The 16,830-nt window shown below is 46.5% G+C and overlaps 1 protein-coding gene and 1 long non-coding RNA gene across 4 annotated transcripts in view; one reads left to right on the forward strand and one right to left on the reverse strand.

The window, feature by feature from the left end:
* The window catches only part of GATD1 (glutamine amidotransferase class 1 domain containing 1), an 18,622-nt gene extending 7,651 nt beyond the window's left edge, over positions 1–10,971 (reverse strand). The window contains exons 1-4 of one of the 2 annotated variants that reach the window (XM_083165388.1): positions 10,773–10,971; positions 8,856–8,932; positions 6,451–6,556; positions 5,220–5,327 (exon numbers count right to left, since the gene is read on the reverse strand). In XM_083165388.1, the coding sequence (XP_083021514.1) occupies positions 5,220–5,327; positions 6,451–6,556; positions 8,856–8,932; positions 10,773–10,863 (382 nt within the window). In that variant the 5' untranslated portion in view covers positions 10,864–10,971. Of the gene's footprint in view, positions 1–5,219; positions 5,328–6,450; positions 6,557–8,855; positions 8,933–10,522; positions 10,718–10,772 lie in introns of those variants that run through there. The other variant, XM_083165387.1, reaches the window with a different exon arrangement.
* A 1,048-nt stretch (positions 10,972–12,019) lies between these two features.
* LOC146046184 (uncharacterized) overlaps positions 12,020–16,830 on the forward strand; it is a 38,065-nt gene continuing 33,254 nt past the window's right edge. For both annotated transcript variants that reach the window (XR_014465777.1, XR_014465778.1), the window contains exon 1: positions 12,020–12,674. This is a non-coding gene — a long non-coding RNA (uncharacterized LOC146046184). The remainder of the gene's footprint in view (positions 12,675–16,830) is intronic.

Below are 16,830 nucleotides of genomic sequence, written 5' to 3' on the forward strand. Positions count from 1 at the left end.
CCACAGAGAGGCAATTGCCTGGCCTGTTTCTCTCCACAGAGAGGCAATTGCCTGGCCTGTTTCTCTCCACAGAGAGGCAATTGCCTGGCCTGTTTCTCTCTACAGAGAGGCAATTGCCTGGCCTGTTTCTCTCTACAGAGAGGCAATTGCCTGGCCTGTTTCTCTCTACAGAGAGGCAATTGCCTGGCCTGTTTCTCTCTACAGAGAGGCAATTGCCTGGCCTGTTTCTCTCTACAGAGAGGCAATTGCCTGGCCTGTTTCTCTCTACAGAGAGGCAATTGCCTGGCCTGTTTCTCTCTACAGAGAGGCAATTGCCTGGCCTGTTTCTCTCTACAGAGAGGCAATTGCCTGGCCTGTTTCTCTCTACAGAGAGGCAATTGCCTGGCCTGTTTCTCTCTACAGAGAGGCAATTGCCTGGCCTGTTTCTCTCTACAGAGAGGCAATTGCCTGGCCTGTTTCTCTCTACAGAGAGGCAATTGCCTGGCCTGTTTCTCTCTACAGAGAGGCAATTGCCTGGCCTGTTTCTCTCTACAGAGAGGCAATTGCCTGGCCTGTTTCTCTCTACAGAGAGGCAATTGCCTGGCCTGTTTCTCTCTACAGAGAGGCAATTGCCTGGCCTGTTTCTCTCTACAGAGAGGCAATTGCCTGGCCTGTTTCTCTCTACAGAGAGGCAATTGCCTGGCCTGTTTCTCTCTACAGAGAGGCAATTGCCTGGCCTGTTTCTCTCTACAGAGAGGCAATTGCCTGGCCTGTTTCTCTCTACAGAGAGGCAATTGCCTGGCCTGTTTCTCTCTACAGAGAGGCAATTGCCTGGCCTGTTTCTCTCTACAGAGAGGCAATTGCCTGGCCTGTTTCTCTCTACAGAGAGGCAATTGCCTGGCCTGTTTCTCTCTACAGAGAGGCAATTGCCTGGCCTGTTTCTCTCTACAGAGAGGCAATTGCCTGGCCTGTTTCTCTCTACAGAGAGGCAATTGCCTGGCCTGTTTCTCTCTACAGAGAGGCAATTGCCTGGCCTGTTTCTCTCTACAGAGAGGCAATTGCCTGGCCTGTTTCTCTCTACAGAGAGGCAATTGGCTGGCCTGTTTCTCTCTACAGAGAGGCAATTGGCTGGCCTGTTTCTCTCTACAGAGAGGCAATTGGCTGGCCTGTTTCTCTCTACAGAGAGGCAATTGCCTGGCCTGTTTCTCTCTACAGAGAGGCAATTGCCTGGCCTGTTTCTCTCTACAGAGAGGCAATTGCCTGGCCTGTTTCTCTCTACAGAGAGGCAATTGCCTGGCCTGTTTCTCTCTACAGAGAGGCAATTGGCTGGCCTGTTTCTCTCTACAGAGAGGCAATTGCCTGAGGCAATTGGTTGGCCTGTTTCTCTCTACAGGGAGGCAATTGGTTGACCTGTTTCTCTCTACAGAGAGGCAATTGGTTGGCCTGTTTCTCTCTACAGAGAGGCAATTGGTTGGCCTGTTTTCTCTACAGAGAGGCAATTGGTTGGCCTGTTTCTCTCTACAGGGAGGCAATTGGTTGACCTGTTTCTCTCTACAGAGAGGCAATTGGTTGGCCTGTTTCTCTCTACAGAGAGGCAATTGGCTGGCCTGTTTTTCTCTACAGAGGGGCAATTGGCTGGCCTGTTTCTCTCTACAGAGGGGCAATTGGCTGGCCTGTTTCTCTCTACAGAGAGGCAATTGGCTGGCCTGTTTCGCTCTACAGAGAGCTAATTGACTGGATTGTTTCTCTCTACAGAGGTGTAAGTGGATGGCATGTTTCTCTCTACAGAGAACAACTTGGATTTTAATCATTTAGAATCGAAATTTAGGATGTGACGCAATGCAATATTGAACCAAATGACCACATTAACAGGCAAAAAATCAGTAGGTGACCGTTTCGCTCTACAGAGAGCTAATTGACTGGATTGTTTCTCTCTACAGAGGTGTAAGTGGATGGCATGTTTCTCTCTACAGAGAACAACTTGGATTTTAATCATTTAGAATCGAAATTTAGGATGTGACGCAATGCAATATTGAACCAAATGACCACATTAACAGGCAAAAAATCAGTAGGTGACCGGCTAGTCTTGTATTAGGGGTAAATTTACTTAAGCTTCTAAAAATGAAAAGTGATGTGGTATAGCAACCAGGTTCTGTCAATCATTTTCTAGGATGCAATAGAGAAATGATAGACATAATAAATAGTTCATATGGGCAACAGCACCTCTTAGAATATATTTCCACCAAAGGCCTAAAAAGGACATTAGGGTCTCCATGTTATCAGATTACTGGCTTGGAATGCATATTGACCAGCTGTAGATAAAAATAATAATAATAATAAACTCCCCCAAGCTTGTCAGAATCATCCATATAATAAGAGATAAATTATGTCTGTTTGTCCTTTATGCATAGAGTAGAACCTATCTCCACCAATTTTAGCATGGTGGTGTAGTCTGACGAGGCTTAGGTTTTGGCCTAGGACTAAACTTCATCAGGGTCACTGTCACACTCTCATATATAATATACTAGGCCTCCCATACTATCCCTTTACACTGGGGCACTCATGAAGGGATACAGTCATTTGGTCACCACCAAGTAGGTGGACACCACTAGGTTGACATGGGTTAGGTTGACAGGGTCATTAAGTCGACATGGCGGGGTTTTACTGTTTTTTGAGCCAACAGGCTGTATTTCATGCCCTACCATCCAACTAGGGCATGGTGGGAGAATAAAATAGTGCCCGCATGGCGAGCGCAGTGAGCCATGCAAGGAGTCACGTTGGTACGTTTTAGTAAATGTAACTTTTTTTTTTAACCCATGTCAACCTTTGTGCATGTCGACCTAATGCTTGTCTAACAACTTGTTGTAGACCAAATGATCCATAGAACTCATGAATTACACAGGTTCTGTGGCTGACTTAATCCAATCTACCATTTCACCTAGCATATAATAAATAAATCGCATTCCATTTCCATGCAAACTGAGGGTTCAATCCAATTGCGTGTGATGTTCTCATGTTGCTGCACTATATGGCTGCATACAAAATAGTGCAAATCTGGGGTGAAATCAGGCCGGGAGGTCTGCAGAATGCAGAACCATTATGGTGTGTCCATGCATTTGCAATGGCAACTCGCACTCTTCAACTGCAATTAGATTGTTTACCTCTAAGGGGCCAATAACTGAACAGGCCAAGCTAATGAACTCCCGTGGATCCTATATAAGGTGTAAATAGAAAAATTGGAATATATAACCCATGGGTCTTCAAACAGTGGACCTCCAGATGTTGTGAAACTACAAATCCCAGCATGCCTTGCCACAGTTTTGCTATAAGGGAGTGTTAAAACTGTGGCAAGGCATGCTGGGATTTGTAGTTTCACACCATCTGGAGGGCCACAGTTTGAAGACCCATGCTATAACCTATAACCTACTGGGCAGTACGGATGGTGTAATGGTTAGTATTACTGCCTCACAGCACTGAGGTCATGGGTTCAATACCCATCATGGCCCTAACTGTGCGGAGTTTGTATATTCTCCCCGTACTTGCGTGGGTTTCCTCCAGGTACTCCGGTTTCCTCCCACAATCCAAAAATATACTGGTAGGTTAATTGGCTCCCAAAAAAAAAAAAAAAAATAACCCTAGAATGTCTGTGTGTGTAAATGTGGTAGGGAATATAGTTTGTAAGCTCCTCTGGGGCAGGGACTGATGTGAATGGTCAAATATTCTCTGTAAAGCGCTGCAGAATCTGTGTGCGCTATATAAGAAACTGCTAATAAATAAATAACCTATCAGGCGCTGGATATGTGGTTCATCAACCCAGATGTTGTAACACTTTCCCCATGCGTCATGAAATTTCATGCAAAAGAAATATCAGCTATAGCGAAGTACAGTATAAACTGAATTTTAATACAGCGGATAAAATCACAAAGGTTGAATGCCAAATTCAATAAAAACAGGGGATATATCTTATGCCTGCCACACATCAGACCAACTTTCCTCCAACCATCCAACTAGTTGGTTGGATGGAATAAAAACATGGTACTGGATAAGAGCAAATGTAATTTGTAATTAAGTCCTTTGTTTCCCAAATCGGAAACAACTGTTACTCAGACAATGTACTGTAGTTGGAACTATATGATTTAAAGAATTTCACTGAATGTTTTTGTCCATTCTCCTGAGTTTGTGAGCAAACTGCTTATTGGCATTTGCCCCCATACAGTACCAGATTTTAAGTCCAACCAACCAACTAGTTGGATGGTTGGAGGAAAGTTGGTCTGATGTGTGGATGTATGGAATAGCACATGGAGTACATTGCTATACAAAATAAGCCAAAGTGGTGGTGGAGTAATTCCCAGATCGGTCAAGAACTGAAATGAAAAAGTTCTGACAAGTATGAGTATATAAGCCAAGGCATCAGTCACCCCGTCTCTCTCTCCTGCAGATGTATTATCCCGATCCAGTGTTTGCAGACAGCACCTACGCGTTTCTTCCCACTCCGGGGACTTTATCAAGGTGTAAATGTGTCTGCCACTTGGTGTCATTTAAATGATGCTCCAACCTATCAGTGTTTCCCCATCCAGCTGAATCCTATACATTAATTGCACTACATGTCCTGCTTATCAGGTATTTGTTTCACCTGGCAAAGCAAAAGGCTTTTTTTTTTTTTTCAATGGTAATTGAATACTGAGTGAGGGTCGATTTCCCTTACAGAATCCATCTAGTCTTATTGCTAAATTATAATTAAATTTTAGTGTTTTTTTTTACAATTATTTGGAAGAGACAGCTATGTCCATCTCTCAGACGCCACAAAACAATTAAGTCATCCAAATAACACAATGTTCAAACCTCATGTGAAAGAGGCAGTTTATGTGACCATTGCTTCTGTACAGATGGTGTAATGGTTAGCATTACTGCCTCACAGCACTAAGGTCATGGGTTCCATTGCCACAATGTCCCTAACTGGGCAGAGTTTGTATATTCTCCCCGTGCCTGCGTGGGTTTCCTCCGGGTACTCCGGTTTCCTCCCACAATCCAAAAATATACTGGTAGGCTAACTGGCTCCAAACAAAATTAACCCTAGATTGTCTGTGTGTGCGTGTACAGTATATGTGGTAGGGAATATAGATTGTAAGCTCTACTGGGGCAGGGACTGATGTGAATGTTCAAATATTCTCTGTACAGCGCCGCGGAATATGTGTGCGCTATATAAGGAACTGTTAATAAATAAATAATTTTCGTCTTACTCTTTTCTGCTTTGAAGTTCTGCAAGATCCTCGCCAGATAACCGCTGTTTGCCAAGTCAGTCATAGCACCCGGGCAGTGTGGGATTAGGAGTGCATGGTACCGAGAGCCTAGGGTGAAAAAGGGATAAGAAAACATGAATAGTGCCAATACACTTCAGCCTTTCTTTCTTCACCGTACTGACTAGAGCAGCGGCCCTCAAACTATTTTGCTCTGGGACCCCGTCAGACAATAAAAATTATTACGGGACCCCAGCAAGTTACCACAGAATGGTCACACACATGTGTGGTCAGCAGATAGCACATACATGACAGTATGGTGGAGGCACTAAATGATGGGAGGAGTCTGAAGGAACAATTCAACTGATTTTTCAAACTACTTGGATGAGAGATTAGAGAAGTCATCAACCTGATGGTTAACAACATGGTCGTGACCCCATGCAGAGATGGTCACGACCCACTTTGGGGTCAGGGCCCACAGTTTGAGAACCATTGGACTAAAAGAACTAAAAGTAATTAAAACAGATAATTAACAAGTGCTGCAAACAGCACCCCATACCCTGCAGCATTGTGTGCAGTGACACACTCCACACCACCCTAGTTATGGCCCTGGAGCTTTCCTTATAGAGTCATGTATTGTGTCCTGATTAGCAAGATGCTTTCACTTATTTGGTGTTTATTTTAGCACCCTGCATCTTCCAAAACCCGTGTAGTTCCTCTTCCCTGCTTGGGGTGTCGATATCCGGTGTGGTGCTTCTAGCACTGCATGGTCTTTATTTCAGCACTGACATTCAGAGGAGGCCAGTGCTAGAAGCTCCACAGTAGTAAGCGACACCTCAGACAGGGAAGAGGAACTGCATGGGTTTTGGAATAACCTATAACTACACATAACCCGGGGCGACAGGATCGAATGCGGTCCTTTCACATGTGATGTATCGCATGCAACCCCTGTTCCCTGCCGCAGGGAGGGTTGTCTGAGTTGGAGGTGGTCTGACCTCCGACTCAGGTTCAATGAGCACGGGACCACGCATTGGACTAGATGTGACATCATACGCATCCAATTCGGGCCGATTTCTGGGCCCGATCTTTCGGGAACGGCTGAATTCCACCCAAATTGCTGTAGTGAATGGGGGCCTTTAGATATCACAAGTTTAAACCTAAATGTCAGATAGCATTGTGTCACACTGCAGATAGTTCTCCTTGCCAGATATTCAATCACAGCAGCCTTGCTCACCATCTATTGACTCCAGTCTTGCTGGGTTGGCGTATGGCTTCAATTGGAAATCCTGGAACCATCTTGTGTCTGTTTCATTGACACCCACAAAGTCTAGAGCCTTTCCCTGAAAGGAAAGTTACTGAGGTTAAAACATAACTTTTATTTTTTCAAAATGATTATTTTCCATGCAGGGCAGTTTTACACGTACTACTGTAAAACCAGATTAGATGATCTCCAGTATACAGGGAATTATTTTCTGTAGCAAATCCATGGATTATATATGGATAATATAAACAGCTGTAGAAGCCACTTACAACAGAACAAACAAATATTAATATATTCACTGAAATGCCATTCATTGATTTTACAAATATAGATAATTGGGCTCAAATAAAAGTACTGCAAACGGTATATTAAAAGTGAAAGCGATAAACTGCAGTTGTTTACAGGGCTGGTTGCAGTTTTTTTGGGTCCTACTCCACTGTTTCTGGGTACCATCACATATTATGCTTTTGAGCTAACCCCCCATTACTCTACTTAAGTCTCTACAATGCCTCTTGGGGTGGGGGCAGAGGAAAGAGTGGAGTGAGAGACAAAGAGGGTGTTGGGGAGAGAAAGCGAAGAGCAAAAAAGGGAGGAGTGAGAATGTGGGAGAGAGAGGGCTTCATGGTTAGAGGGAATGAGGTGCGAAACAGAGAGGATGTCAGATAAAGTGGTAGGAGCAAGAGAAGGAAGGAGTAAGAAATAATGTCAGGGAAAGACAGGAGCAAGAGATGAGCATGTCAGTGGACGAGTGAGAAAGACAGCACCAGGTGGAGAGAGAAAGGGGGGGGGGGGGTAGCAAGGGAAAGACTGCAAGATAGAGGTATAACATAAAAGGAGAGAGAGAGATAAAGAGAGGTGAGACAAGGCGAAGGAGAGAGAGTTGAGAGAAAGAGGGGGCAGGAAAAGAGAGCAGGGGAGAAAGAAAGAGTAGACACAGCAAGGATTGAAAAAGCTGTACTATAACAGCGAAACGCGTTGATGGAGAGGTGCTGATTCCAATTCTTACTACACCCGGATGCCTTGGTCCCAATACTGACCCATCAAACAATATAATTCTTGGGACCCCATTGTGGATGCCATTCCATCTTACCGGCTATCAACATCCAAAGCTTTAAACACCCCTGGCTAAGGAGAAGACAGGTATATCCAGCCTGCAGCAACCATACAGCGCCTACCATCTCTCCAGAGGAATAGCGACTTTCGCCAGTAATACCGGTAACATCCACCAATACCCAAATAGCTATTTGGAGGTACCAATTACCAACTGGGACATTACACAAGATTTACATGGGACATAAATCAGAAGCAACGGGTGACTAATATCTGAATACTGCACCTTTAATAATCGTATCCCATTTACTGCTTTTTAATGTCTTTATTTTAGCATGACACATTTTTTTATTTATTGTTGACAGGTTTTTTTATTAAAATTATATATTTTTGCATTTTAAATGTTACCATTGATTCTTTAAAGTGAAGCAGAACACCTTTTTTCAAGGAAGAGGGATGTGACAGAGGCAGGGTGTGGCGAGAGACAGCATAGGAGAGAAAAGAGGGGAAAAAGAAAAGGGTTCAAAGGCCCGGCCTCCCGACTCTCCTCCTCCCAGGCCACCGCTGCTCCTCTACTGCTCCCCAGTGCCGGCTGCCCAACAGCCCAACAGGATTGGCTACAGCAGTGCGCGTCACTGGTAGCTTACTCAATTTGTAAAATGTAGTCCGGGTCCGCAATTTAGGGTAAAATACACACTATAGCATGTATTTGCTATCACTGACAGGGCAAGGCCACCCTGCTTGCCAAGTCCCTCCCTGCGATGTGCCCAGGGAGGGATCTACAGGCTAGCCATGTTTCGGGATCGTAGCTGCCACCGTGGCTCTCCCTCTTGGAGACCAAGCATGTTGTGGGAGCAGTCCGGACACACCTGTATTGTTTGGACCACTCCCACAACACGCTCGGTCGCCTCATCCGGCCACTACTCAAACTGAATTTGCGGTGAGACCACAGTTTAAGTCTTATCGCTTTGGCACATGCAAGAACTCTGGAAATCACTGAGTAATGATTATTGACGATCTGCGAAGGAGACTGATTCTGGCCAAAAGTCAGTAATTTAGGCTGTAGAATGCTGTATTTTCCTATGTGGAAAGACTCATCCCACTGAAACGCCAATGTCACCCCTCATAACGCATCTATACTGAGTAAACTAGGATAAATAACTCTGCTAAAATATTTCTTGTAAGATCAATTATCTTTAACCAGTTCAATAACTATATATCCTTGAAGAAACTGGACAGGTTGACATCAGTTTATTTTTGTGAAAAGATCTTTACTTTTTTATTTTGTTAGAGGCTATTTTATAGCAACATTATTTTACATAACTTACCCCAGGAGAAGCCACTTGGAGATTAAATGCTGAGCTTGCGAGAGTGAAGGTCTGCAGGAATGATGGTGCGGAGACACCTGATCACAAATGTGTACCAGATAAATGTTACTACTCAGAAGAATGATTTATCATATTAGTAAGCTTAATAACCTTTAAAGGTCCATACACACTGGGCGACTATGCTCAGCTGGGGGAGAAAGCCGCTCAGTGCATACACACTGAGCAGCTTCCCCCCTGCCCAGCGCCGTCAGTGGGGAGAGCCCCTCATCTGCTGGTATAACCAGCAGATGAGCGGCTTTCCTGGCGATGATGCGGGAGCGTGCAGCAACGCTCATCGCCGGGGCATACACACTGGGCGGCATGGAGCTGAAAGCTACTCAAACATGTTGTTTTTAGTGACTTTCAGCTCAAAGTCACCCAGTGTGTATGGGCCTTTAGCCATACTTGCCTACCTGACCCTCTCCATGAGGGACACAATACTCTGTTCCTTGTCTTCCCTGGTAATGTATGATTGCCATCACCTGTGGTGAAACACCTTTCTTATCAATTATCTAGCTCCCCACAGGTGCTGGCAATAATACATTACCAGGGAAGTCCAGGTACAGAGCATTTTTTCCCTCATGGAGAGGGTCAGGTAAGCAAGTATGCTTTAAGCCTCATACACACTATACAATATGTGGCACCACAGATATCGACAAGATATGCAATATGGCAGACGGTATTATTTGTGCTAATAACACTGAACGATATTGTTGGTGGCAGGACCACCGCCAAATATGCAGTCACTGACGATATTGTCAGATTTGACTTCATGTTCAGACGACACAGAAGGGCGTTAACAACCTGTGGCAGCACACATCATTAACGATATAGTGGGTACACACTGACAATATGCACGATAATATGGTTAACGATATTGTACATACTATTAACAAAATTGCAGTGTACCCAGCTTTAGAAAATAAATTGCTTTTTTAAGCTGTGATGACAGAGTAATTTATCTTCACTAAATTCAGCACTTAGTATCTAGCATGCCCTGCCAGAGCTTGTAGTCCTGCACCTAGAGCCCGTGGTCTAGTTTGTTAGTCACGCTCTCACAGCACTGCTGATACGTGCTATTGGCTCCATTTTTAAGGATCACATATACAATGCGTTCTGGGCAGAATATTACAGTCCAGGATCCCGTTGTAATATGCGATCCTATCGCACAGATTCAAGGAGCCCGTCCCTATGATGCGCTCAGCTGGGTCACGGGCTGCCAGCGGCAGTGAGGTCTGTAGCCCGTAGGCTACCACCATCTCAGGATGGTAGCCCAGGGACCCCAAAGTAATGCTGCCCGATGTTGAAACGTCAGGCAGATTCTCATTCCCCATGATGCGGATAGCGGTGGTGCATAATGCGGCTGTCCCTCCTGATACATTGAGGTAATACTTAATATTTGCGGCAAACCCCCAAAAACACCTTTTAGCTGCAACTATTAAATAAATGGGCCATATAAAGCTTTACTTCCCTAGTACATCCTTATAACAGTGGTGCCATTTACAGGTGGCACATCACATACAGGGACAGAATCGCATTATAGTGCACTGACTACTAGGACACAATGTACAAATGAGTGTTCTATACATGCTATCTTTTACGCAGCAGTTGCGGATATTTCTTCTTACATCTATACACAAACGTGTATTTGGAATCTGCACCTCCAGCTAATACCAATGAAGTGCGACTGCCACCCCACCTGCGTGTGTGCACTGTGCAGGACTTTGTAGCCGGTCCCCTTCCCCTATCGGAACACATCATGCTGCACTGCAACAGCTGCAGGCAGGGACATATGTATCACACACAGGCTGCGAGATGTGCAGGCGGTGTGAGTCACATGACCCCGCGGCAGTCACATGATCTGGCCCGCCGTCTCACCTCCGGTCACCGCGCTGGCCACGATCAGGCAGCTGGGCTTGGTGAGCCGGTCAGTGACCCCCCCGGGTCCCGGAACACCCTGCTTCTTCATTGAGCAATAGGGAGAAGATTCGGGGCCCAGGGAACACGCTGGCTACGCTTGCACACGCAGCGCAGGGGGGAAAAGTGACTGTTAACTGATTGTAGTGTCAATAAAGATTGTTGGAAATGGAACGAATGAAGAGAGCGCCTGCGTAGTGTCACGTGACGGGAATAGCCAGTGAGCGGCGCCCATTACACAAAACACAGCGACTATACATACGGGACGGTAGTGTCTAGATCCCATGCAGTTTTGGTAATTTTCCCATCATGCCCTGGGTCCACGTATACCTGGAGGGGGAATGCGAGCGAAGCGAACCACCGTGCCCGAAGCGTGCGAGCGTAGCGTGCCCGCGAGGGTACAATGCTGCAAAAATAAAACAAAATAACCGACACCTACATGAATTACACATAAATTAAAAAACGTTGTGAGGGCATCTAACAACTTCCGCCCTCACTGAACGTCTCATCCTGTAACCTATACTGCATGGGAACTAGTCTCTATATTTTGGGGGGACCCAGACAGAGCTTGATGGGATCTAGACACTACCCTATACACTCAGACTCGCAGTGGGCAGTGGGCAGTGGCACTGCAAAAATTTAAAGTGGGGTAGAGGATGGACATAGGCCCTCATTCAGGTTGAATCGCGCCCCTGCATGTTTGCACAGGGGAGTGATGTTTGTTTGTGCGCATGTGCATCAATTTGTGCATGTGCAGCCTCTGTGCGAACTAGCACGGTGCCGACCCGTTCACACGCAGCAGTGCCGACTTGGAGCGGTAGACCTGGGTTGTGCCTATGGGCAGGGCCGTAACTAGGGGGGGGCTGGGGGGGCACGCGCACCGGGCGCTGGAGGCAGGGGGCGCTGGAGGCAGGGGGACGCTGGTGTGACCAGCGGCAGCAGCGGGGAGCTAGCGCCGCAGCCGCTGCCACATCAAAGATGGCCGCCCGCCGCCGCCCCCTCGTCTCCCCGCTCCCCCGCTGGCTGCCCTGCTCCCGTCCCCTCACGTCTCCCCCGCTGTGTATGCGGGAGAGACGTGCTGCTGCGGTATTGCATATGCTGCTGGACCGCTAGCCAATGGCCGCTCGCGGTCCAGCAGCCACCAGTTGATTGGCTGCTGGACCGCGAACGGCCATTGGCTAGCGGTCCAGCAGCGGGAGTTAGAAATGTTAAAATCATACAGCACAGCAGCAGCACGTCTCTCCCGCGAATACAGCGGGGGAGACGTGAGGGGACGGGCAGGCAGGCACAGGCACACTGACAAGCCTGCCTGCCTGTCTGCCTCCCGCAGGCGGGGGAGGGGGGGGGTTCTATCCCCCTTGGCAACGAGCACACTGGCATTCTATCCCCCTTGGCAACGAGCACACTGGCATTCTATCCCCCTTGGCAACGAGCACACTGGCATTCTATCCCCCTTGGCAACGAGCACACTGGCATTCTATCCCCCTTGGCAACGAGCACACTGGCACAGATCAATCCCCCTCGGCAACGAGCACACTGGCACAGATCAATCCCCCTCGGCAACGAGCACAGAGGCACAGATCTATCCCCCTCGGCAACGAGCACAGAGGCACAGATCAATCCCCCTCGGCAACGAGCACAGAGGCACAGATCAATCCCCCTCGGCAACGAGCACACTGGCACAGATCAATCCCCCTCGGCAACGAGCACACTGGCACATATCTATCCCCCTTGGCAACGAGCAGAGGCACAGATCTATCCCCCTCGGCAACGAGCACAGAGGCACAGATCTATCCCCCTCGGCAACAAGCAAATTCAGTCCACCTTGGCATCGGCATGAAGCCCCTGGCATTGAGCATATAGGTAAGTGGCACTTATGTGTCAAATGTGTATGGTGTGTTATACAGTATGTCATGGGCATTGCGTCGTGTTATATAGTATGACATGGGCATTGCTTAGTGTTATAAAGTATGACATGGGCATTACGGAGTATTTATTTGTAATGGGCATTGCGGTGTTATATAGTATGTCATGGGCATTGCGTAGTGTTATATAGTATGTAATGGGCATTGCAGTGTTGTATAGTATGTAATGGGCATTACGGTGTGGCTGGGGGCATGGGGGCTGGGGGCATGGCTAGAGGCTCACAGAGCCTCTGGGTCATGCCCCCATAGCGGCAAAATGGGGGCGTGGCCTCGCGGGGGGGAGCAGCGATTATAGGCCACGCCCCCAAATTAGGCCACGCCCCCCGAAAATTTCGGCGCGCCTTCGGCGCGCAGCATCACTAGGGTGGGGGGGGGGCACCAAAAGACTGCCTTGCCCCGGGCGCCGGAAACCCTAGTTTCGGCCCTGCTATGGGAATGCCCAGCATTTCATGGAGGTTCCCATGAAACCGCTGGGTGTTCCCATGGTAACTCGCCAGGGTTAGGCAGCTGATGTCAGCTGCCCGCCCCCTTCCCATACAAGGGCACCAGCAGAGACTAACTTAGATTTGAGAGCGCATGAGAAATCATTAGACGGTCGGCGACTATGGAATGATTTCTGAACCGCATGCATCCAGCGAATGGATGTTTATGCAAAACATCCATTTACATGCGTGCAGGGGAATTTTGCGGAGGGAGGAGTTTAATTGGCTCATAAAGCTGCGAAATTCGACCAGAATGAGGGTCATACTATTAGGAAGTGGAAGCAGGCTGTGGATGTGAAGCCCACCATCAACTTATGGTTGGGATTTTGCCTTAGAATCTTCTGATGCAATGGTCGCTGACCATTGCCTCAAAAGAATTTGATAGAAAAAAAATTATAGGGAAAAAATATATATTTTTTGTGCATGCTCAAACATATGCATGGTGGCTGACTGGGTGGAACTGGGGCAGTAGCATCACAAAACCTTTCAAATGTTTTGCTAAAATGGGCGAAAATCGCTAAAAGTGTATTCGCTGAGCGATTTTCAGCCCAGAAATTTTCCCCATCATCACTTTAATCATCTCTTCTAATCTGGAATTTATAAATGGTTAATATATTACTTTCACTGAAATGCATTCCTGAGTTTTGTCCTGGCAATAACCGCCATCTGTAGATGTTGTGCTTGCTGCGATTAACAGTAATACGAAATTATTGTCTCTAAAGCCTGATTATTGATATATATTCAACTAAGGGGGTATTCAATGTTTCCCATTATGTCCAAATTTACGAAATAATGGGATTCACATCTGCAGATCCGGCTCTTTGAAAAGACAAATCTGCTTTTGGGTAAACGGCTGCTAAATTTTCGAATTAGCGCCCATTTTTCCATAGAAAAAGACACAAATTCTGTGTGGAAATGGTCGATATTTCACTGTTTTAGCAAAGAAACGGCAAGATTGACTACCCCCCTAGTCTTCAACGGAAGAGAAGTATTAGGACACAAGGACATACACTAAAACTGGAGGGAAGCAGGTTTGAAGAAACATTAATTCACAGAAAAGGTTGTAAATAAGTGGAATAGCCTCCAATGATCCAATCAGAGGTGGTAGGTGCTAATGCAGTAGAACAATTTAACTGCTTGGGATAGGCATAAAGATTGCAAAAAAAATAGGGAACAAAAAGGTTTATGTTATTATAAGGTTATAAAAGGGGCAGACTAGATGGGCCAGGTGGTTCTTATCTACCATCAAATTCTATGTGGTTTGTTTACTAAGATGGGCATTCGGTACTCTTTACCTAGCACGGCGCCCACGATTTTGATCATGGTCATCGCAGGTAAAAAATCGCGGGCATTGAATGCACTAAAAAATCGGGTGCAATGCGACCGACGCGATGCCTGCGATTTCCCATAGGGAACAATGTTAAATGTCTCAATTGACCCGATTGTCCTGTTCAATGCCTCAATTGACCCGATTTTTCCATAGGAAACAATGTTAAATGGCCCACAGAGGCCAAATAGCCACCCTGAAGTGTGAAATGGCCCCCACAATTGTTAACGCCACCCCACGATCAACGTGAACCCGAAGCGTGGCGAGCGCAGCGGTACGCGTCCTATGACCTTTTCATACCCCCACTATCCACGTCGGCGTGGAGTTGAGAATAGAATAGTGTGGCGAGCCACCGAGCCCGTGGCGAGCGGACGCGGATACCTTCACAGGTAAACGCGTCCCTTCGCGGGCTTCACAGGTATCCGCGTCCCCTCGCGGGGCTCGCTGCGCTCGCCACGCTTCGAGCTCGGTGGCTCGCTGCGCTCGCCACACCATTCTATTCTCAACTCCACGCTGACGTGGATAGTGGGGGTATGAAAAGGTCGTAGGACGCGTACCGCCGCCCCTCGCGGGCTCGCTGCGCTCGCCACGCTTCGGGTTCACGTTGATCGTGGGGTGGCGTTAGCAATTGTGGGGGCCATTTCACACTTCAGGGTGGCTATTTGGCCTCTGTGGGCCATTTAACATTGTTTCCTATGGAAAAATCGGGTCAATTGAGGCATTTAACATTGTTCCCTATGGGAAATCGCGGGCATCGCGTCGGTCGCATCGCACCCTATTTTTTAGTGCATTCAATGCCCGCGATGGGCGCCCTTCTAGGTAAAGAGTACCGGGCATTCTATTTCAGATGGGATGTTTCTATGGGCAACCAATCAGAATCTACTTCTTATTTATTTAGCACATTCTAGAATATAATACATAACTCTGATTTGTTGCCCATAGCAACATCCCATATGAAATAAAACTCCCATCTTAGTAAATTTACTTCTATGTTTCTATATATACCAGTTCAATCAATTTACAGGGGACTATCATTTTTTGTATTAGAGCACCAAGTGTTGCAACCCAAACAAGTATTGGGTACTAGAATCATACCCTACGGAATGTAAGAGCAGTGTTTTTCGGATAATATTAGTGGACTGCTCCTTTATCCGAATCTGTGACATATTATATTATCTACAATTCGCCTCCTCATATAGGGGTTTATTCTAGTTCATTCTTTCGGACAAAATCCTTCTTAGATGGACAAAACCATGTGCACTGCAGGGGGGCAGATGTAACATGTGCAGAGAGAATTAGATTTGGGTGAGTTATTTTGTTTCTGTGCAGGGAAAATACTGACTGCATGATTTTACACTTCAATATAGATCTCACTTTGAAGAAAAACCCCACCCAAATCTAATTCTCTCTGCACAAGTTACATCTGCCCCACCCGCAGTGCACATGGTTTTGTCCATCTAAGAAGGATTTTGTCAGAAAGAATGGACTAGAATAACCCCCATAATGACAATGGCCCTGACCTAAGGCAATCATGTAACTGGACTGGTCACAGCTTCCCACAGAATTAAGGCATTTATCTTCTGCTGTGAACACTGATAAGCTTGTACATGGTTAGCATTACTGCTTCACATCGCTGAGGTCCATGCATTCGATTCCCACCATGGATCTAACTGTGCAGAGTTTGAACATTCTCCCCCTGCTTGAATGGGTTTACTCCGGGTACTTTGGAGTCTCACAATCCAAAAATATACTAGTAGGTTAATCGGCTTCCAACAAAATTAACTCTAGAATGAATGTGTGTGTGTACTTAACTGTTTATAAATAAATATGCAGCGAGGTTCCATCGTATGATAGTTGCCATAGTGCTAGTTACCTGGGAAGGATAAAATAGCTCAATTTTGATTGCACCCTAGTACTGGGCAAAAACTGGCATTTATTTCCCTACAATGATTACCCGCATCGTGCATCATTGTTACCTTGCATGTAATTTGTCCCCAAGATGGGGTGAACATGGAACAGGATATGCATATTGCTAGTCCTGGACCTTAAGCTATACACAGTACCCCAAATTAACCATGCAGAGCCGGCCTTAGGCATAGGCAAACTAGGCAATTGCCTAGGGCATTTGGAATGCCTAGGGGCATCAGCAGCTTCTGCTGATTAAAATGATATGCAACATGCCTATATTCTGTGTGTGAGTGAGGCTGTATCTGCATATGAAATAGGGTATTCATGGAAATCACTGTAACATAGCATTCTGTATGCAGGTACAGCCACAGTCGCAC

This window comes from Crinia signifera, chromosome 11, assembly GCF_055691185.1.
Source record: "Crinia signifera chromosome 11, ASM5569118v1, whole genome shotgun sequence".
In the NCBI taxonomy this organism is placed as follows: Eukaryota; Metazoa; Chordata; class Amphibia; order Anura; family Myobatrachidae; genus Crinia; species Crinia signifera.